General features: G+C 39.6%; 1 protein-coding gene and 1 long non-coding RNA gene across 2 annotated transcripts in view; one reads left to right on the top strand and one right to left on the bottom strand.

Moving 5' to 3' along the window:
* Nucleotides 1-23,304, top strand: part of reep3b (receptor accessory protein 3b) — a 46,808-nt gene that overhangs the window by 8,137 nt on the left and 15,367 nt on the right. Inside the window, exon 2 of the mRNA XM_079801758.1 lies at nucleotides 13,676-13,748. Coding sequence (XP_079657884.1) covers nucleotides 13,676-13,748 — 73 coding nt within the window. The remainder of the gene's footprint in view (nucleotides 1-13,675; nucleotides 13,749-23,304) is intronic.
* On the bottom strand, nucleotides 13,567-19,137 carry LOC307117059. Its single transcript, XR_013815404.1, has 3 exons — nucleotides 17,705-19,137; nucleotides 15,186-16,538; nucleotides 13,567-15,004 (listed from the first exon to the last, which is right to left on the bottom strand). It is a non-coding gene; the product is annotated as an uncharacterized lncRNA (long non-coding RNA).

The following is a 23,304-nucleotide window of genomic DNA, read 5'->3' as shown; positions in this document are numbered from 1 at the left end:
GCAGAGCTGTTGGCTTGTTGGTGATAACACCAAACTACATGTTTTGCTTGGTTGAGAGTAATCGTAGTCTATTTTATTCAGTTAAAGGACAGTGTATTCATCATTTAAACCATAAATGTAATGTATAATAAATCCTCAAAAGTTTCTGTCTGGTTTTAAGATATTACAAAATTAATATTGAATTATTTATTTGATTCTTTAAGAAATTACTACTATTTTATTTTATTTTGGTTTTATTTTCATCATTAGTTTCATCCCTCATAACTTGTACTGCCAGTTGTTCCATCTCCCTGTGATGACACAAACACTTCATCATCAAATGCTACAAGCAGACAGTAAACTGTAAAACAATCTGTGAAATTAACAGTAATATAACTTATAGGCAGCTGTGGTTGCCAGAAGTTTACAGTAAAAATATGAGAGCAACTAGGGTTGTCAAGGGTTGACTACCATAACCACATTACAAAAAAAAGTTTAAGGTACCAGTAGGCTTGCTACGATAGTCGGTGTTGTCGGTGTTACCGGTGTCCAGACTCCACACCGGTTACATCACTTGCCCACCGTGGCACCGCCCACCGTCTTTTTGATTTTTTTTTATAGTAATAAAATAATTTAGTTCAGTTAGAGAACAGACAGTACAAATAAAAACTGAACGTGTCTGCTTAATAAAGCAGGATCCGACCGTGAGTCTCGGCAGCGGCAGGAGTCATTCATCAGATTTAAGAGTGAGGAGCTGACTGAGATGATCGCGGAAGATTTGGTTTCAAAGCGAAACGTAAAAGCGCCTATTTAAGGGAGTTTGTCATTTGTTTTGTTGTTGTGTTTTTCATTAAAAATAATAGGCTAATGAACCCACAATTCAAGCAACCCGCAGCCGAATTGGCGCTAATTAAAAACCGAAAGTAAAATGTGCACGGCCGCACAGAGCGCGCATTCTTTACTTTCGCCTGGCTCCGCAGTGCGAGCCTCCGCGCTACGCTGCTGCGCGGATTTATTTTTGCCGCGCGCACCCTCGCGCTCGTGCGGGCGCGTCGAGTATAAACGAGGCTTTACGGACGAACTAACAGTGTGCATTCATGGCGTGCATCTCAATCATAGACTGATCAATGCTTGATCAGTGCCCTGACTACTGAACTAGAGAACTGATTGAGACGCACCCATGGCCTCACAGAGCGCGCATTTACAGACGAGCGGTCAGTCACGGTGTGTGCGCACTGGCGCGTTTTCAGTTCAGAGCGGTCGTGTGCATGTTACTTTCGGTTAGATAGAATTAGTGATTTAAAAGCCTCCGCCGGTGATACCGGTATTACCGTTGTTGTCACACATCAATTAACCGGTGGGGAAATTTCCTCACCGTCACATCCCTAGGTACCAGCATTTCTGTGGTACTGGTATGTTTGGTACCTGCTAGGGATGTGACGGTGAGGAAATTTCCCCACCGGTTAATTGATGTGTGACATCACCGGTAATACCGGTATCACCGGCGGAGGCTTTTAAATCACTAATTCTATCTAACCGAAAGTAACATGCACACGACCGCTCTGAACTGAAAACGTGCCAGTGCGCGCACACCGTGAATGACAGCTCGTCTGTAGATGCGCGCTCTGTGTGGCCATGGGTGCGTCTCAATCAGTTCCCTAGTTCAGTAGTCAGGGCACTGATCAAGCATTGATCAGTCTATGATTGAGATGCACGCCATGAATGAATAACAGTTCGTCCGTAAAGCTTTGTTTATACTCGACGCGCCCGCACGAGCGCGAGGGTGCGCGCGGCAAAAATAAATGCGCGCAGTCAGCGTAGCGCGGAGGCTCGCACTGCGGAGCCAGGCGAAAGTAAACAACGCGCGCTCTGTGCGGCCGTGCACATTTTACTTTCGGTTTTACATTAGCGCCAATTCGGCTGCGGGTTGCTTGAATTGTGGGTTCATTAGCCTATTATTTTTAATGAAAAACACAACAACAAAACAAATGACAAACTCCCTTAAATAGGCGCTTTTACGTTTCGCTTTGAAACCAAATCTTCCGCGATGATCTCAGTCAGCTCCTCACTCTTAAATCTGATGAATGACTCCTGCCGCTGCCGAGACTCACGGTCGGATCCTGCTTTATTAAGCAGATACGTTCAGTTTTTATTTGTATTGTCTGTTCTCTAACTGAACTAAATTATTTTATTACTATAAAAAAAATCAAAAAGACGGTGGGCGGTGCCACGGTGGGCAAGTGATGTAACCGGTGTTGAGTCTGAACACCGGTAACACCGGCAACACCGACTATCGTAGCAAGCCTAGTACCTGCTGATGCGAGATGCTTTCAAATGCTCTCGTTCGTGTTTGTTTGAGCGTTCTCTGAGTGTCAAATGTTTCTATTTACAGAATGTTTTTACAAGCGTTGAACATTGTAGCCAATCACAATCATATCTGTTGAGTTTATGAATGCAATGGCCTATCAAAGGTGCTAGTCAGTAAGTTAGTCAGAATCCACTGCTGGAAATGCAAGTTTTACTTTGTTCAACACAAAATATGTTGAATCCCAATCCCTTATACCCAACAAATTGTAAACACAATGTAAATAAATAATTTATTGTACAATTAAGACAGCTTTTTTTATTATAATGGGAGTTTCTGCGAGAGTGCCCTTTATAGAGTGCACTTTATTAAAACACAGAGGGCTTTTCTCTGGCTTTGTTTATCATGCATCTGAAGACAAGTTTAGTTTTCCATGCTGCTAATTACACTGCAATATTTTCTGGATTGACAACCGTATTTAAAGGGTTAGTTCACCCAAAAATGAAAAATTAGCCCATGATTTACTCACCCTCAAGTCATCCTAGGTGTATATGACATTCTTCTTTCAGATAAATAATATCGGAGTTATATTAAAAAAGTCCTGGCTAATCCAAGCATTATAATGGTAGGAATTGTTGCCTCGTTTATGAAGTCCATAAAAGTGCATCTATCCATCCTATAACTGCTCCACACAGAATGTCATATAAACATAGGATGACTTGAGGGTGAGTAAATCATGGGCTAGGTTTCATTTTTGGGTGAACTAACCCTTTAAATGCATGCTTAAATCAGAAACTGCGATGATTGACAGTGAAAACCAATGGATAAGACACAACAGGACAACCATTTTTTAAAAGTACTAATTCAACAGTTTTTACTGTGGTACTGAAATTGGTACTGAGGCTCGCAAAATTGTACTACTGACTGACTAAAGGTGTGTTCACACTTGACGTCTTTTTTGACAAGAAAAAGTTGACAAGAGCACTTTTTCAGTAAAAAAAAAAAAGCTGGCAGCGTTTGGTTCCAAATAGCAGCCGAGGGCGTCATTTGTTAAGAACAGCCGCAACAAGAGTGCTGTGTGGTGCAGAGATACAAAATGTCTTGATGAGAAACCCTGCGTAATTTAAAAATACTACTGTTAATGTGTGACGAAATGTAGTTTTAAGACTTTTTCAGGCGATAATGTACTTGTGTAAAGCTCAAATCTGTGGTTTATTTATAAAGAGAGCGCCTATTTGAATATTTTATCTGGCGTTTTCAGAGTTGAGAACCAGTCGATCAGCGGCGCTCAGTGCTCATGTACCCCTGCAGAGAGCAGCATTTCCTCGGCTAGTCCTTCTGACATTTGCCGCTGGCTCTGATGTCCTGTGGTGGTTAAACACGAGATATAATTTGTCTTTTGTATGTAACGGGCGATCTTTGGTCTTGTGGATCTATAATATGTTCCCTGGCAAATCGTTTAGGCTGAGGGCAAAGTGAAGTTTCATTACTTTATATTTTTAGGCTATTTAATTTTATGTTACCATTGTAGCCTATTAGCGTTGACTTTGTATGTTTGACTGAATTGTTTGCTTTATTTCTTGTATAGCTTCTTATACCTTTTACTTATACTTTATAATGGCTATTATTGGTCATACATAAACTTACATTAACAAAAAGAGACTGGGTTGTGTTTTATGTCATATTTCGTCTTAATGTAGTTTAAATATACATACAGAGATAACCGGTACTTTCTTCACTTTTAGGTCTTGCTACTCGCTTGCCATTGGTCATCTGTCAAAAAGGCGCTTGACGTAGGGCGTTTTTTTTTCAGAAAAGTTCAACTTTTTTCAACTTGAAAAGACGTTGCCGTTGGCGTTTAAAAAAGCGCCCATGACTTTTTTGAAAACACGGTTTACTCCATAGGATTATAATGTAAAACAGACGCTGGCAGCTTAAATAAAGACATCAAGTGTTAACACGCCCTAACTGACTACTACAATTTTGGTGTTTACAAACCTTTTAGCAACATTATAAGTTTTACAAATGTATATAAAAATTTACAAAAAACATATTTCATTAACTCATATTTACCAGTATTTTACTAGAATGTCTACAGTATTTTGTCTTTGTTAAGGCTTTAATCGGTTCTTAGAAGTGTAAGGAACGGTTCCAGTTGTGCTTCGAGCCTGGTATGGCACGGCACGGTTACAAACCGTTCTCAGCCCTGGAATTCTTGGCACAGTTTTCTAACCGTGCTGAATTGTGCTGGTAGAATCCGTGAAGTGACGTCGTCACTTGTCTGTTGCCTGGCTACCAGTTTCTCTGTAGCTGGCCAAGGGCTCTATTTGAGCGATGTAAACACAAATGAATAATAAAATTAAAAGAAATATCTGATCATCCTCCATAATGTGGTCATTATTTACATCTCATAGCATCAGTAAACCGTTGTGTTACCAAGGCAACAACTGGCGCTTCTGTATTACATTCCAAAGAGTGGCCGTTATCAGCCCCACAGTGGAAAATGAAACCAGAACCATTGGCAAGGAATGGAACGTGTACACCATGAGAACCGTTCGGCCCGACGGTGGAAAAGCGGCTAATGCGTTGCTCCACCTACAGTGGCATCTCATAGGTTAAATCCCACTTCTCATAGTTCTGATTGGCTTTGATTGTGTGATGCCGTACGGCCTTTTCTCTTTCATTGTAGAAAGACGAATGACATGCCGCTGGAAACGTTCCGCTTGTTTAGAACACAGAACGGCTGTCTGTTTATTTGAGTTTGGTTCATGGTCCACAGACTTGAATTGAGTTGTGGGAAAACCCTTTTGTCCAGTGTCTGCAGTCAGTCTAGCCTACTGCAGCTCCCCGTAAATTGCTGAGCAACGCTGTAGGTGAATTTCCTCATTTGGCGCTGATTAAAACAATCGTCCAATGAAAGAAAAATACTAGTTATTAGGCGCTCAGAGCCACATGAATGCGAGTAACAGATCTGTAAATTACAGTGCTCCAGGGAGAGTGGAGGGGGGAAGGGTTGAGAGATGTGTGGAGCCGAACACCATTGTTACAGCCTGGTGCCTCTGCTGTTTCTATGGCAACAGGAAAATAAACTGCTGCCAAGGTGGATCCTTGGATGAGGACCATGCAACAGGGAGAACTTTGTGAACCTGTGTGCTGTGCACATCCACTGCACAATGTTATAATTCTTGTGTATTAAAATGCTCACAAGCCCCTTTATCCCCTTGGGTGTTTGCTAAGACAAGCAACACTATTATTTGTCACATTAGTGATCTGAACAAACCCCTAACGTTAAATATTAAACTAGTGCTGCAACGAAAGATTATTTTTGATAAGCTGTAGATTAATTCTTTGATTTGGATTAAAAAACAGGGCAAGCTGCTATTAAACAATATGCTTTTGTTTGAAGCTCTTAAAATGACTCATTCTCATGTTTAGGACAAACTTGGGTTCAGAAGCAACTCACTTTGCGTCCTCTGTTTTCCATATGTTTTTCCACTCCTATGAAGTGACGCGACTGGCAGATGTTTTCCGTGCGTAGACATGATTAATTGATAATCTAAGTTGTTGTTGTTTAGTTGTTGCAGCTCTATATTAAACCCATAGACTTCAAGTGAAAGAGACATCTGAGCATTGTCTAAAGATTTGAGCCGCATGATGTGACCACCCAGAGCACCCTAGCATTGTGATGCTGAGTTCTGGATGTGCAAGAACCACTACAGAAAATGTAACATTTTTTTTTTTGTTTTATGTTTTATCTAGGGCTGTCAACAGATTAAATGTTTTAATCAAATTAATCACACACTTTTGTGCAATTTATCGCAGTGTTGCTTTCGTCAATGAAAATTATGACTAAATATCGTCGTGAACGAGCCTTTATCACGTGACGAAAACAAGACGTGACTAGAATTAAAAGTATAATGCAATATTGTTGACGAATAAAACGAGACTAAATGTGGCTTACAAAATAAAAACTATGCTAAAATGTCTCTTCATTTTCGTTGACCAAAATGAGACGAGACGAAATGTTATAACGTTATTTCATCGCGTTATTGTTACTATTTTGCAGTATTTCTGTGTCTCACTTCAGGGGCTGCATCAGGTCGCACTGCGCAGACGTAGGCAACGTCACTTCACTTCCTCAAGCCCTACTCGTGGCATTATTTAGAAGATGCAGCTGCAGTGATTTTTAGCGTTAACGACAACAAAGTTAAGTCTGATGATGCAGAGAAAGGCACCGATGGCTGGCCAGCCGGGGTTCGTAAGGGAGAAAAAGAAGTCATTACATAGAAGTGGAAAAGAAAATATGTTGTGGAAAATGTTAGGGAGAAATGTGGCCACAAAATCACAGGAAAAAAACACCACAAACCTTAAGAGACATCTCCAATGTTTTTATTTATTTTATTTAAGTGTATGTGTGTGCACTTCTAACATGTTGGGTTGGTTGGTAAAATAAATATGTTGTAAATTCAAATCAGAGCGTCTTCCATGTCTAGAATTGGTGTATTCTTGAGTCGATAAGGTAACAATAATATAATAAGATAAACTTGTTTGAAACGGGTTACTTATACTATATTGACTGGCTTAAATAGAATTGCATCACTAAAAATAAACTAAAATACAATTTTCACTGACTTAAAACTAGACTAAAATGTCATCAGTTTTTGTCGCCTAAAACTAGACGAAAATAGTCATGGATAATTCTGACTAAAATAACTATGCTCAGACTTCTAGTCGACTGAAACTTGACTAGACTAAAAAGAGTATGAACGTGACTAAAACTAATAAAAACTAAAATGACAGCTTGACACAAAGACTAAACTAAAACTAAATTTAATACAGGCCGCCAAAAACAACACAAAATCCCACACATATCGTGAAATTAAGCACACACCATTTATCCTGTTTAACACGTTCATTTTGTAATTTGCTTTATCCAGCAAAGTAAACCATCCAGATTGAAGGGTAATTCTCACAAAACTATATTTTCTGAAAGCTTTTTTTCAAAGTAAATTTAGGTGTCTTTCCAAAAAAGGACACTTGGAGACCCCAAAAGGACACCAAATAACCAAAAGGCTTTTCACACTGTACTTTACCCCGAGTTGTCGTTGTTCTAAACACCGCGTTTAACCCCAGGTAAAGGAACGTTTCACACTTCTACGCAAACCATGCATTGCAGTGCCAAACTTGTACAGTGTGAAACGATGCAGTGTTAAAGCTAGAGGCTTTGCAACAGACAACCAATTGACCTATCGCTAAGCCCCTCCCCTCAAAAGCAGATGAGCCAATGGCAGTTGAGTATTAGTTGCACTTGGACCGGAACTCGGACATCTTTAGGTTTCAGCGCCATAGAGAAACATTGGCAAATCCGAAGCTCTCATCAGTTTGACTGTGTTTATGCTACAAAAATGGTAAAACGATGTGTGTGGGATACTGTAACACTGATTCCAGGTATCCTGAGAGGATTTTCAGGTTGTCATACTCTCATTAAGTTACGATTAAAGTTAGTGATTCCCTGCTAACATTCAAACCGAAATAACTAACTGTTCTCACGTCATGTAACGTTAACAGTGTAGGTCAAAAACAGTTTAGATATGTTTAAGGTCTGCATTATCTGTCTTACTAAGGAGGGACTCCTATTTTGATGGGTATTAGTCTACGGAGCGATACGGGCAGTGAAAGGGAGAGCTCACACTCCCAGTTTATCGGAGTTGTTTTCAGATACGATGTTTTCTGTTTATTAGCACCGCCGAAAAGGCATAATGTCTGTATATGTTTGTTTACTGTGATTACTGTAATTTGCTGTGTATGTTAATGATGATGCAACAGAGAGAGAGAGTTTGTGAATGAGCCGTTAATGCGTACGTCTTATGCTAATTGTTTGTTCAGCTCTTATGGTGTTTTATTTTTTTTAGAGTGAAAAAGGATGTAATAAACTTAATAAACAATCATTTAGTTTTGACCATCAATCGGTCCACTACATTCTGTGTCCAAAAACAATTTGGGATAAGGTTTTCACACTGACACTGTCATTGTAAGACCGTTAGCAAAAGTTTGCTTGTCCAAGTTAGCAACAGTAACTAAGGGGGGCGGGGCTTACCGATAGGTCAATTGCGTACTCATATTTGCATGCTTTGGACAGTTACGGAAACACTGCACACAGCATTTGAGAGGAAAAATGTCAAATGCTGACAGAAAACGCAACATTTTGAGTGAAGAAAAGACCATTCTTACCTTTTATAGTCCGAAGTAGGGATTGACCGATATGGATTTTTTAGTGCCGATGCCGATACCAATTTTTTTTCCATCAGCCTTAGCCGATGACCGATACGGGCTGCTGATATTTGGAGCCGATACTGCTTTTGCTCTCTCAATTTACATCATAAAAATTACACAATGATCATGATGATAATTTAAAATGTACAATTTAAAAAAGGAACATTTATTGAACAAAAAAAAATATATTTAACAAATAGTAAAAACAGGTGAGGTAGAACAAGGGAAAAAAAATTGTTCAGTGGTGAAAATAAATTCTGAAAATAAATATTTAAGCATAAATAAAATAATGACACTATTGCACACAGTATCAACAAGCAAGCAGCATAATAAAGTGTACACTGACTGTACTATACTTAATTTTAAAACTATTTACAACCTAGTCATTTAATGGTTACACTCTAAAAAATTCTGGGTTAAAAATAACCCAAGTTGGGTTGAATATGGACTAACCCAGCAATTGGGTTGTTTTGCAATTGGGTTAAATGTTTGCTTAAAACAACCCAATTGCTGGGTTAAAACAACCCAATCGCTGGGTTAAAACAACCCAATTGCTGGGTTAGTCCATTTTCAACCCAACTTGGGTTATTTTTAACCCAGCATTTTTTAGAGTGTAGGTGCACTTAACTTAATCTCTTGTAGAGCAACACCAGCGGTAATTCAGGAAAAAATCTCCCAATGCTCCACGTGAAACTTCAGTCTCTTGAACTTTTACCATCATGTCAATTCTCAATTGATTTTGATTAATATGCGCGAGGGAGGGAGAGCAAGACAGTTTGAAGACGGTGAGAGCTGCCAGTGGAAGCCTGTCTGTAAATAAATAAAAATATCGGCGAACGCAGCAGCCTTGTATCGGCAGATGCCGTTACACGTAAAAATCGCAAATATCGGCCCGATATATCGTCCGGCCGATATATCGGTCTAACACTAGTCCGAAGTGTCCATTCAGTATAAACTCGATAATGCAAATAAAAACGTTAACCCAGGGTTTAGGAATGTACAAAGTGAAACGTCAGTTTATGAATACCCAGGATTAATTGTTAACCCTGGGTAAATTATGAGCAGTGTGAAATGTGAAGCAAGATAACCCAGGATTCAATTTATCCAGGGTTTAGAATGAACCAGGGTTAACTATTTGTGAAAAGTGGGAAAACACCGTTCAACATTGATATGTTGCTGTTATAATAGTTGTCATAATAAGAGTTTTTGGGCTGATGATGGAGTGGCCTGAATTTCTGGGTCAAACATGGTCTATAATTGGCAGTGAAAACAGCACAAGCTGTCCTCAAATGTTGCTGCACTGCTGAGTCAAGAAGCCTGTCTGTCTGCAAAGACACAGTACTTCTAAATCAGTGGGAATGCTTCAACCCGAGTTCACTGAAAAGCTACTTCGAAGGACTCTTTTAGCCCTTGGGGAAATGCCACTTTTCAAGGCACAGCTTTGGCATGAAAGTGAAACACTGGTTTCAGAGAGCAGAATTATCATCTGGGAAACATCAAGGCTGGTTCCTGCTTGTGAAACCTCGGAAAAGTCTGCGTGGCATGTCAAAATTAATGCTGGTAGCAGCTTTAGCGCATGGAATTTGGGCCACAGGCACTTTGGGGCCAAAAATCAGCTCCACATCTATGTCTCCCTGTTTTTGCTTTGTTTATCCCCCTGAACTTATTTGTGGAGGTCCAGATGAGAAAGGGGTGTGTTTTGTGTTTGGCACCTCTGAGCGTGCACTAATTGCTCTGTGACAATGGGAGACTTGCACAATGAGGAGGTTAGTATGTATTCTTTCACAAGATCCCCAACAAATTTAGCAGAGTGGAACATAATAAATGGGACTCGTGTGAGAGTGACAGGCCGCTGATGAAGGGCTGGCAATGGGCCCATCTGCCGGTTTATTGGCTTGTCTCAGGTCAGTTGCTCATAGAGTGAAATGGAATATCTTAGTGATTCACTGAAATGAACATCAGTGTGACGTCTTTTCCATCTCCAACCCAAGTTTACATTAAATCCAATGCTGGATACTTTCTCAGTTTAATCATTGGTCAAAGTTTCTGTATATAGATCCTGTTAAACTATTAAGCTTAAGGCTGGAATACACTACCTGCTACAATACAATACACTGCCAGCTTTCACAGACAAGGCTTAAACTAATCCCAGACTGAAATGTATGTTTGAGCTGTTTTAACTGAAAGCAACTTGCACTGACATATCTTGAAATATGTCAGTGCAATTGTTGTCTCAAGAGACACAGCAGTAATGTTTTTTTTGTAAGGCACGTTTATAAAAGCTACTTAAATGTCCTAATTTAACTAAAGCCTACCCCTGGCTTTTAAAATCTGAACATATTTTATAGCAGTAGGTATCATAAACTTTTAGGACGACTTTTGTAATGGTTACAGAGAAAAACTGGGCATAATATAGGGAAACGTGCCAGCCAGACAGGATTTAAACTTTGTCAGCTGAAGAAACTTGGTTTGAAGACGAAAGACGTATCAAGCACAATGTTCTCTCACCATTTCTGATTTCTAACACACTCACTGTGTTCGTGAGAAACAGCTCAAACATACATTTCAGGTCTTGCGGCTACCAGAGCAGAAATAAAAGCTGTTGTTTTCTGTCGTCCCCTGTCGCATTCATATTAGGGATGTGACTGTGAGGACATTTTCCCACCGTTTAATCGACGTGTGACAACACCGGTAATACCTGTATCACCAGGAGGGGAGTGTGCGTTCCGCATGTGCGTTCATAACGGTCCGGAGCAGAGCAAGTGTTTTCAAATTGAGCTCGCTCTGTTCTGTGCCAGTGGACACGCACCATTATGAATGGCCATGCGCATTTTACGAATTGCAATTGCTTGAATGGTGGTTTCATTATTATTCTTCATGAAAAACACAACAACATAAAGAGTTAAAGTGCTTTAAAGATGTTTGTCAATAAACAAAAAAAATCTTTCTGGTCAGCATGCCAAACCTTTTAAATAAATGACACTGACAATATAAATAAAAGAAAAAAGCATTTTTTTTGCTCTATACTCTTTATATCAATAATATAATTACATATACTTAAATAATTGTGTAAGTAAAACAATAAACACGCAAATGGGCAAAAAATGCGTTTTACGTTTATAAACATTTTGGGTCCCCCCCTCTCTTGCCTTACAGTGGATTGGTCCACCGAGCACCGACACACACACACACACACACACACACACACACACACACACACACACACACACACACAGCCGTGTGGGAGAGAGCACAAAACTCTCTCTCTGGGAGAGAGCACAAAACTCCAGTAAGGGCTGTCAAGTCTATTTTATTCACTTTAAACATCGGATGAAATTATTTTACATTTACATTTACATTTATGCATTTGGCAGACGCTTTTTATCCAAAGCGACTTACATTGCATTCAAGGTACACATTTTACATTTTGTCAATTCTTGCTTTCCCTGGGAATCGAACCCATGACCTTGGCGTTGCTAGCGCCATGCTCTACTGTTTGAGCTACAGGAAAGCTATTTTATTTCTATTTTAATACAGGCGATGCGGAGTTATTAATAAATCACGTTTGGTAACGTTAGCTAAGCTTGTTGTAAGTCACCCTAACAACTAACAAGGCGATAAGCCCATGTGTGAACTGATATTAGGCTAATAGATTTAGCACTGTGTTGGGCTCAATGCTATATGGAAGAACTTCGAAGACGCAAGATAATTGAATAATTATATTACCGTGTGGTAAGCAGTGCACGTCGCTCTGTTTTATGTCCAATTGCAAATAGCCAAAATATCTCCAAACCACTGAAGTTGAGTGACCTTTCTTGTCAATTATATCTGTATCCTCCGAGCTGGTCATGAGCGCAGAATTTTCTTCATTATCGCTCATTTTTCTCGCTCCACACTCCTCCAAGCCTGTCAGCCTGTCAGCCACTGTGACTGTCAACAACACCGCGTGCAGCACCCAGAAGCCCGGTCTACAAAACGCATGCGCAGCATTACGCATGGCACGTAAGCATTATATTGAGCATTTATCGAACTGTTATCGTTTTATCAAGGAAAATTATTTCGCAGTAATTATCGTTATCGTTTTATCGACCAGCCCTAGGCCATGCGCATTTTACGAATTGCCATTGCTTGAATGGTGGTTTCATTATTATTCTTCATGAAAAACACAGCAACATACATGAAATCTGACTCCTGCTGCTGATCTGTGCTGCGACTCTCGTTCGACTCATGCTGTATTGGGCAGACATGTACAGTTTTTAATTGTAGTGTCTGTTCTCTAACTGAAGTAGCCTAAATTATTTTTGCTGCTATAAAAAATCTAAACGACGGTGGTGGAGGCAACACCGGTAACACACTATCACAGCAAACCTAGTTCATATGTAAATTGCACAAGCTTATTTCGTCCATTAGATTGAAAGATCTGAAAAAAATGCCCCTACATTTATCCACCCATGGACCTTCCCTCAAAGAAATCAGGACAGAAGTGGTTGAAATTTGAAAAAAAGAGATTTGTTTGTTATCCTCCAACTGGACGGAATCAAAGAATGTGCCCATCATACACTACACGATTTTCTGTGAAATCTGTCAGCTCGTCTAGACTATAAATCAGAGCAAAAATCTGTGCAAAAGTCTTAAAATATATTCCAGCCTTTAGTTAGCTAATATATCAAGGATGACTTCTAGTAGAAAAATGGTGCCTAATGAATTTGTTTTGCAAAATAACATTTAGATTAATTCAATATTGTGTGGTAATTGTTGCCATTTTCAACCAGAAAGAGCTAGTACTAGTTTTCTGCCCTTCACATAGCACACATAGCCTTACTCTCTATGGACTGCAGTTCACATGCATTTAATCTCTTTTAGAACGTGTTTTAAATTAGGTGTCTCCTGCATTTGTCCCCTCTGTTTCCCTTATCTTTTCTTTTGGAAATGAAAGAAAAGGAAGTCATTGTTTACCTTGTAAACAATCAGACTGAGGAAGTGAGTGGCTTTTAATAGAGCTAGGCATAAAAGACAGGATTATCCGAACCCATTAATAGTCCTGCTTTTGAAGAATATCTGGCGTTACAGTTGTTTTTCCATTGTTTATTTATTTTTACCCTCTGTTTCTTTACACAGGCTGGTTTTTGGAAACCTGTACCCAGCGTACTATTCCTACAAAGCAGTGAAGACCAAAAATGTCAAAGAATACGTAAGTATAAACACGGTGTCCATTCATGTACATTTCTTCTTCTTGTTTTTGATTTTTTTTAAACCAGCTTGGTTTGCTTACTACAGACTCAATCCGCCCTGAAATAACCTGAGGTTAAGTGTCCTGCTCAATAGCTCAGTGAGTGTCATAAATCAACACTTCTACAACTTTTGGGTTACTAGTCCAGATCTTTAACTACAAAGCCACACCCCACCTTTCAATGGGACGTGAACAGAGAAGCACATTATTGTTTCTGTGCGTGTTCAAGCATGTCGGGAGGGAGAGTGTGTTGGCTTGAATATGTGGATCAGGTGACACGTTCTCTCTACACTTACTTGTTTTAAAGGACCCGCCCTGTGAGAGCCCATCCTACATCCTTAGGAGAGAGACAAATGCAATGAAATGCTAATTCAGGTCCGGCCGGTGTCATTTATAGTCAACAATACCTCTAGGCAACATTGTGGTGAACCTGCGAACCAGTATATAATGAAGAAAAGTATGCTGAATGTGGTTTTGCCCCATTGAGGACAAACTGTCATGATCTGGCAGTGTGCCCTTTGTTCTTGTGAAATGATTAAAGGATTGGTTCGGCCCAATCTAATTGTGTATTTTTAAGTATAAAACACCTTCCATTGTGCTAAAAGATTTTTGAAATGTTCTCCTTTTGTGTTTCATGGTTTGGAGTGACATAAGAGTGAGTAAACGTACAGAAGTTAATTTTTTTTGGTGAACTATCCCTTTAAACATTTCTCTTTCTTTGCTCGTATGCCTTTGTCTACTTCAGATGGCTAATTTTAGGTTTCCTTAGTGGTTGTACTGGTAACCTTAGAGTTTGTATCGGTGCTGCATTGCAGTGAATTGAGTTACATTTGCTGTGAAAAGCATTCCGCTCCTCACTTGTATAAGCTACGCCAATGCTACCTCTCCAGAACAAGACTGTTTTATGTCATTCATCTCAATATTTCAGTCCAAAAGTTTCAGAAAATATGCCATGAACCTTGTGCATTTGCCAAACCTGGTCTCACTCTCCTATATTATTTTCCATCTTCTCCGGTTAACCTGCAGAATGCACACTTCATTAAACCAAATCCCAGTTGAAGCAGTTAATATGAAGCAGTTTTAACAAATTAGCATAACTGTAATAGCCTGCAGCCAACAACGGTGTGTCAACAAAGGTGCTCTCCATTTGTTTTGGGTTCATTGTGGTCAGTAAGCATGTATAGGAGCAATATCACACGAGTATCAGTGCAATATGGCTGTATATCAGCATGGGTGTGATTTGGCTGTAGACACGAGGCAGCAGGCTGAGTGCTGTATGTAATCACAGCGTGCTGATATAGAGCCATATCACATGGCTATGAGTATAATATTGCGTTTATACAACAGTTCGACAGCACAAGTGAGTAAATAAATAAGAAAAAAACTGTGCAGAACTACTTCCTTCTGCCATGGATTCAAATCTCAAGTTGACAGTTTAACAGTTGAGACCAAGCCTCCGTTAATAATTCTCACACCGTGTCTACACCGGACGTGTGCGGCACGATGCGGCGTGACAAAAGACAATAGAACCTATTATAATCTGTGATTCTGTCTACACTGGATGCGGAGTGGCGTGAGCGACAAATCTCCGTAGTAACGAAGGAATGTTGAGGCGCTTCATTAAAGCTCATTGTATTATGTAGAGTATTATGAGAGAGCGAGAGAGTGTATTACCTGCATCTTATATAGTATTCATTCTTCAGGTCGCTGTCCATAATATTATATCCATTATAAAAAATCAGTTTGAATGTCCGGTCCGCTGAGGAAAGCGATCTTTGTCTTTTAGAACAGACATATTTCCCAAGACAGCGCTAAAACAACTTCCTTGTTTACAACCAGTCACTCATAAAGACAGTCTTTAGCCCTATTCGCACGGGATTAGTATTATCTGGGGACCTCGTGTGATTTAGAAATTACTCCCCCACATCTGAATTTTGCGTGGCGCATTCGCACGGGATAAGCAGGCCTGTGATTTTACTCAAATTTAATGACTTATCTCCCGGATATGATATCAAGACTTGTAAATGTTTTTCGTTATAGATATAGCTGTATGAAATTATCAAGAGTCGTATCGATATCATTTTGATTGTTTTATAGTAATAAAAATAATTGAGTTCAGTTAGAGAACAGACACTACAATTAAAAACTGAACTGAGTAATATAATTTTTTACAATTTTTTATAATTTTTTTTGCACATCTCTATTTGTTTGAACCGTGAGAGGCATCTACTCCCACCAGAAGTTACTATACTCCTACGTCATGCGTTGGGTCAGAGTTCACTCTTCGGCCGGAACACGACTCTCATACAGACGTTACCGGAAGCAAGTGATTATAAAGTTAATAATCGTTTATAAATATCTTTCTTACAATAACTCATCGCTATGCTTCAGAAGGCCTTTATTAACCCCCTGGAGTCGTATGGATTACTGTTTTATGATGGATGGATCTGCTTTTTTGGGCTTCAAATCTCTACTCACTCCCATTATAAAGCTTGGAAGAGCCAGGATGTTTTTGTTAATTTAACTACGATTTTGTTTGGCTGAAAGAATGTCATATACACCTAGGATGGCTTGAGAGAGAGTAAATTATGGGATCATTTTCATTTTTGGGTGAACTGTCCCTTTAAATTTACGGTTTAAAAACAGATATTTGATTAATGTTAATATGCCAAAGTAGTAAAAATGTGTTTTATACTTTTATAATATACTGAAAACCCCCATAAAAACACAGGTGGTAAAGACAAGAGAAGGCTACATTGTAGGGATGGCTCGATACCACAATTTTGTCTTCGGTACGGTACCACAATCTAATACCGAAGTACCGATATTAAATCGATACCATACAGGGTCTGAATTTTGATGCGGGTATTGTGCATAATTTTGCTCACTCTCGCAAGTTTTGGGTTTATGAAGCGGGAAATTACCGCAAATGTTTATTATTAAATTAATCAACAAAGATTGTCACATCAATCAGTCATTTGGAAACTTTTTTGTAAGTAATTTCAGCATTACTGCGCGTCTCCATTGCTTCTGGCTTGAAAAGACATCGCACCTGCACTATAAAAGCAATCTGTGCGCTCAGATTCAACACTTTCTCTTCCGTTGCGGGACAACTGACGGAAATCACTGCCCACGTCTTTTTAAACCTCGCCAATTTGAACATGCAAGCGATTTTATAGCATTTCGTAATACATATGGGATGAGAGCTCTTTGAGAGAGAGAGTTTTCTTTGCGCTCATGCCAACAACAAACACACACACACACACACACACACACACACACACACACACACACGCCTAAAGAGCTCGCGCATTCCAAATTAAGTTGTTTTTCCTCAAAATTATGTCAAAAATGTCAATCTTTAGTGAGTAGTTACATAAACACAGTTGGTTATGTCTTTCGCAGATGTAAATAGTGCAATAGTATGTGTGCAAATATTATGAGGTCTAAACGTCACTGGTTGAAACGAACGCTGGAGATTTCTTTATATTTAAACGATACGATCTTATGTATGTGTGTTAATCAGTGTTAAAAGAAAAATGTCTAAATTAGATCGTTAGAATTATGCACTCACCTGTCGATCTCTTAATGTCTTACAAGTCAGGAATAAAGTGGCAGATGCTTGGCCAGGTTTGATGGTTCTTCAGCAGTTTTATAAGCAAAGTAATTCCAAATTTCATGTCTACTCGTCTTTATTAATGAGTTTTGTGCGTGTTGAGTGAGATTCAACTGCTGTATTCATCTTGTTCTGTTGCTACATTTGCCGGTTTCGCGTCAGTTTGGGTAGCGCGCTGCCACCTAGCGGTGAACTTCGGAACAGCAGCATATACCGAAATGAGCAAAATCATGATATCGTACCGTTTGAAATAAAATATATACCGGTATTTTTGCAGTACCGGTATACCGCGCATCCCTACTACATTGTGAATCAAAGTTCATCACAAGTATAGCTTTTGACTTAAATACTGTGTAAAAACACCATAATGTTGATGCATATATATTTTTATATGAAAAAAAAAACATGCCTACTGTAGAAGTAAGCAATGCCATTGTTCAGGAGCGTTTCAAAGCAGAAATGTGCAGCTTGAATGTTTGTTAAAGATTAATAAACGATTCTGTCAAACTAGCATGTTATTGTACTAATATTTAATATAAACTGGCCTGAATCGCTCTTACTGTCAAGCCCATAATATATTTGATCTGGATATACATGCATTATACAATATAAGCACACTTGTATGTAAACAGCAGTAGCGGTATCGCTCAACTCAGGAGAAGGGACACCAGCAGCCCAAGATCACGGATGTTTATTTTCTTTTCTAAAATGTTGAATGTTCCTGAATGTTCGAGTGGAAAGTCAATTTCGGTAAACTTAGACTTTTAATAGCCAACCCTCGGAAAAAAAGAAGAAAGCTCAATCGACCACAAAAGCAGCTTTTTTGAAAACATGTCATAACCGTTTCTCCGTTTGCCTTTCAGTGCAGACTGGTAATTGAGAAACCTCTTTCAAATCATTTTCAAAATAGAACTGGACAAATGATGCTTTGTGCTGCAGCCCTTTTTATAGGACCGGTCGACTGGAGTTGCTGGTTTATGTTGGACTTTAAATAAAGTTTAAAGGCAGCTTGACAAAGCCTGTGTTTACTAGCATGGACTAGATGCTCTTAGAAACCACACTGCGGTTTTTCCACTCGGAGCAAATCTGTACAATGCCTACAACTCCTGTGTGTTAGATAAACAGAGTGGGTCAGCTCATATGTCTCACTGCTCGGTTTAAACGTTGAACAAAGAAACCTCTCCATGGTACGCACACGGAGCAGGAAAGGAATACGTCCATTCACAATCAGGATACTTCAAAGGCTTTTATTTCCATTGGAAATCCAGGCTACACAACTCCTTATCCACATGCAGAGCTGAACGGGAAAGGCATGCTTGTCTTGGGCGCCGGCCCATTCTCGAATCGCCTTTAACCCAGTTTTACAGCGAGATAGAACAAAGCGGTTGAAATTCTGCTTACATCTCACATACTTCTCTAATTGAAGCCAGGTAATTGCAGACTTGTAATAAATAGGATTGTCTGGAGGATTATGGCAGGAAGGCTTCTAGATCTGATTAGATTTCATGTATCGATGCGGTCAGCGACCAAAGCGCTCCGGCTACGAGAAAAGATCACCGCTGGTGGATTTCGATTGACAGTTTGTCATGGAGCGGCAGCTTTCCAGTGGCTGATGCAACTCATTGATCGCTCTCAGACCGCTGAAGGTTCATTGGGAGGACACCAATTAAATCTGACGCCTCCTGTCAGGCTGGTAATGCTGCCTCTGCATGGATTCATTTGACTTTGTTCAGTGAGGCTGAAAATATCACCTAATACCTCTGAGAGCTGCAGCTCAAGGCTGGGGATCACATGACTGTCTGCACGGGTGTTTGAAATTGAAATGCTAAGAAGCTGGCTGAAAGCGCGCTGTGGTTGAGAGCAGAGGAGAGGTAGAGCATACCAAACAGGTCTTGCTGCAGAGAGACACACACAGAGAGCAGGGATGGAAATTAATGTCACGGCCATAATGATTTTTTGTTATACTCGACTGTTTCCGTCTCCTCCTAGGAAAAGAGGTGTGCTTGGATTTGTGTTAGCGAGCCACTCTGTGTGGAAAGATTAGGCATTCAGGCTATTGAACAGAATAAAAAAAGTGCATGGATTTTTTTTATATTCTTTAGCATGGTACCAGGTGTTTTATCTTTGGGTGAGTGTGATGCATCTTGGCGTTAGGTGATCAATGCTGCATTAAGGGTAGTCTCGCGTAGCCAGACCTTCAGACAGACGGCACGAGGTCTGGACTCCAGAGCACGTTTCATTGGCCAAGGACCGGCCAGAGGCCATCTGACTGACATGTAAAGCAACCAATCTCAGTTCGTTTTGTTCCACGTCCTGTTTAGGGGTGTGAAAATGTAATGTCGATGTCCCTACAATAACAGATCGGTGTACAAAAGTCTATGCATATACGAAAATTTTATACAAAGTCTATATATATACGATTGGTATCATCCCTCAGTCTCCTCTCCACCAATCAGCTGGTGTGTGGTGGGCGGTCTGGCGCAATATGGCTGCCGTCGCATCATCCAGGTGGATGCTGCACATTGGTGGTGGTTGAGGAGATTTTTTCTATGTAAAAGCGCTTTGAGTGAGTGCCTAGAAAAGCGCTATATACATGTAATTAATTATTATTATTATTATTATTATGCTGCGAACTTTACATAATTCACATACAAGTTTCAACTATACGCTGGATTTTCAAAGGTAAGCGCTTATTGTCACAGTTGTAAACACGACGGCGTTCATCTTTCCTGAGGGGTTTTGGCATCATGGCATCTTTGTTTCCAGGCTGTCCGTTAAAGAATGCGATACACACGTCACTCGGACATTCTGTAGAATTCAACCAATCAGATAACGCTTCCAGTTATAAGCGTGCCATATGCATCAGACATTTGGCCTGTGGTCCGTGGGCATGACGTCTGAGACTACATTAACCTCTTTTGCTCTGGGTCCATTTTTGGATTTAGACCATTTCTGCCTGGAAATTGAAAAGCTTCCCATACCCACATACAGTGGTCTAAATACACAATTGTGGTGGCTTTTTACAGGAAACCGTTTGAAGTTACATAAAACACTGCTAAAAGTGATAAACGTTTAAGTATATGTTGTCTGAGCTGTAATAAACCCTCCCTTGGTTACAAATTCATTTTTTTAATTGTATAAGGGCGCTTTCACACCTACCTTGTTTGGTCCGGATTTTTGGACTTTTCAGTTTGGTCCGAATCAAAATTACAGGTGTGAAACCTCCCCCGTACCACGGTCCGATGAAAAGAGGTAGTCTCGGTCCGGATCAAACTGAACAAAGGTTCGGTTCGTTTCTAGTGTGAAAGCATTTTCTGTATGGTTCAGACTTTCAGACCATTTACAGGAAGTTCCTATTTATGTTTAAATATTATAGTGTTATTTTTAAATTCAATCTAGGCTACATTGATTGTGAAAAGATGCGCAATATGTCAGAAGGCAGAAGGTCAGAAATGATTTTGAACAAAATTTTGTATGATTTTGCTTAGAAAGCATTTCTTTAATGTGAATTTTGTTTTGTATAAATTGTATCTTAATTTTAATCAACGTTTAATCAGATAATTGCCTGGATTTAATAAATAAGAAGCAAATAGTCTATAGCAGACAATAATCGTGGGAGCGATCACATGCTTTGCACATAAAGATGGAGAAGGTCTCAAATAAACGAAACTCAGCAGGCTACTTGTCTCACAAACATGAGAAATATGTGTATATAAAGCTTGAAATGTCCACTTTTAAACGTAACGAATAAAAAATAGTCAAGCAATGCGCACTGTTCAATAGTGGCAATGATATGTGTCCGTTCATTCACTCTTGTCAAAGACGCTGACGTCAGACGCACGTCCGTTTACAAACCAATCAATGTCCAGATGCAGACCACATAGAGGATGGTGAGTGGACGCAAGTGCGTCATGTTAAGTTCTTTAGTGCGCTCACATAATTGCAATGTGAAACCAAACCAAAACTAACCGAATGTATAAAATGTATCAGAATATGAACTTCGGTTCGGACCTTGGTGCAGACTTTCAGGTGAAAACGCCCTAACTCAGGCCCTGTGTGCTCTAGCACCCTGCAGACAGTTTTGGCTGTTTCCACTAGAAGGCAGCAAAGAATTGTTTTGCCTGTATCATGTTGTATGCAAGATTTATTCAAATGGATCTGAAGGGAGGAATATTTCCTTTCTTGATGTAATTTCCATCTACCCAAATCTCTCCAATATACAAGTCTCCCCATATACAGTGGTATAAATGCAATATCCCAGTGTCACAAAATTATTTTTTCCAGTGTTTGCTGACATATGCTGGAAACAAGTAAATAAATAAACAAGTTACTTTTTTAAAACAATTGCAAAAGTGATGCATGTCTCCAGAAAGTAGACATTCTTCTAAGCTTTCAAATGGTACCACATATGAGGTCAGAGCTCCTCCACAGACATTTAAAATTTAAAGTATATACTTGATGACTGTTACATTCCTTATCAGGGTCTGTGGAGGTTAAGAGTATCACTTATGGCACTTTGGGACGCACAATATATCTGCGCACTATATCGGTCATAATCCAATTTGAGGGTTTGTTGTTTGTTTTAATCATGTGAAACTATTGGAGGCAGAGGGCATTGTAAAATATCAGCGAGCTTGTTGTTGTTTTTTTACTAAACAGTGTATCATCATCAGTCCATCATAGAGTGCAGTGCAACAGTCCCTGCCAACTTTCTTAACAACCTTGATTCTAAAAGTATTTTCGGGAACGCTTTATTTCAGTGTCCTTGTTACAAATGTTACATGTACTTACCATAGTAATAACAGTAAATTATGCATAATTATATGCAACTAACCCTCAACCAAACCCTAATCCTACCCTAACCCTATAGTAAGTACATGTAGTTAATTAATATTACTCAGTACTTAAATATATAATTACACTGTAAGAATGACACCTTAAAATAAAATGTAACCGTATTTTCTCATAGGAATTTTATGTCGTAATTAAAAGTGTTATTAGCCATGAACTAAACCAGCCATCTACAACATTTGATTTGAAGCAAGGACTTACGCCCGTTTCACACATACTCCGTTTGCAGTGCGTATGCGGTGCGTATTTTTTTCCGTACCCATGTTAACGGATTACAGCTTTCACACTGCATGCGGATGCTGTCCATCAGTCCATTCCAGGAGCGGTGCGTCTGCAGCAGTGCGGCGATCGTTTCCGCACCGAGTCTATTTTTTGCTGTGCTGCACTGCGGAATTAAAGGGTTAGTTCACCCAAAAATGAAAATTCTGTCATTAATTAATTACCCTCATGTCGTTCGACACCCGTAAGACCGTGAAGATATGAAGATATTTTAGTTGAAATCTGATGGCTCTGTAAGGCCTCCATTGGCACAATGGCACTGTTGACTCTCAAGACCCTTAAAAGGTACTAAAGACGTCGTTACAAAGTCCATCTCACTACAGTGGTTCTAAAATAACTTTATGAATCGGCGATAATAGTTTTTGTGCGCAAAAAAAACCTAAATAACGACTTACATAGTGATGACGATTTCAAAACAAGGCATCATGAAGCTTCGAAGCGGTATGAATCAGCGAAGCTTCATGATGCCTTGTTTTGAAATCGTCATCACTATGTAAGTCGTTATTTAGGGTTTATTTGCGCACAAAAACTATTATCGCCGATTCATAAAGTTATTTTAGAACCACTGTAGTGAGATGGACTTTGTAACGACGTCTTCAGTACCTTTTAAGGGTCTTGAGAGTGAACCGTGCCATTGTGCCAAGGAGGCCTTTCAGAGCCATCAGATTTCAACTAAAATATCTTCATTTCTGTTCCGAAGATGAACGGAGGTCTTACGGGTGTCGAACGACATGAGGGTAATTAATTAATGACAGAATTTTCATTTTTGGG

The sequence above is a fragment of the Gobio gobio genome (assembly GCF_949357685.1).
Source record: "Gobio gobio genome assembly, chromosome: 20".
Classification (NCBI taxonomy): Eukaryota; Metazoa; Chordata; class Actinopteri; order Cypriniformes; family Gobionidae; genus Gobio; species Gobio gobio.
Note: the sequence above shows the minus strand (reverse complement) of the source record. Positions and strands in the feature narration are given on the sequence as shown.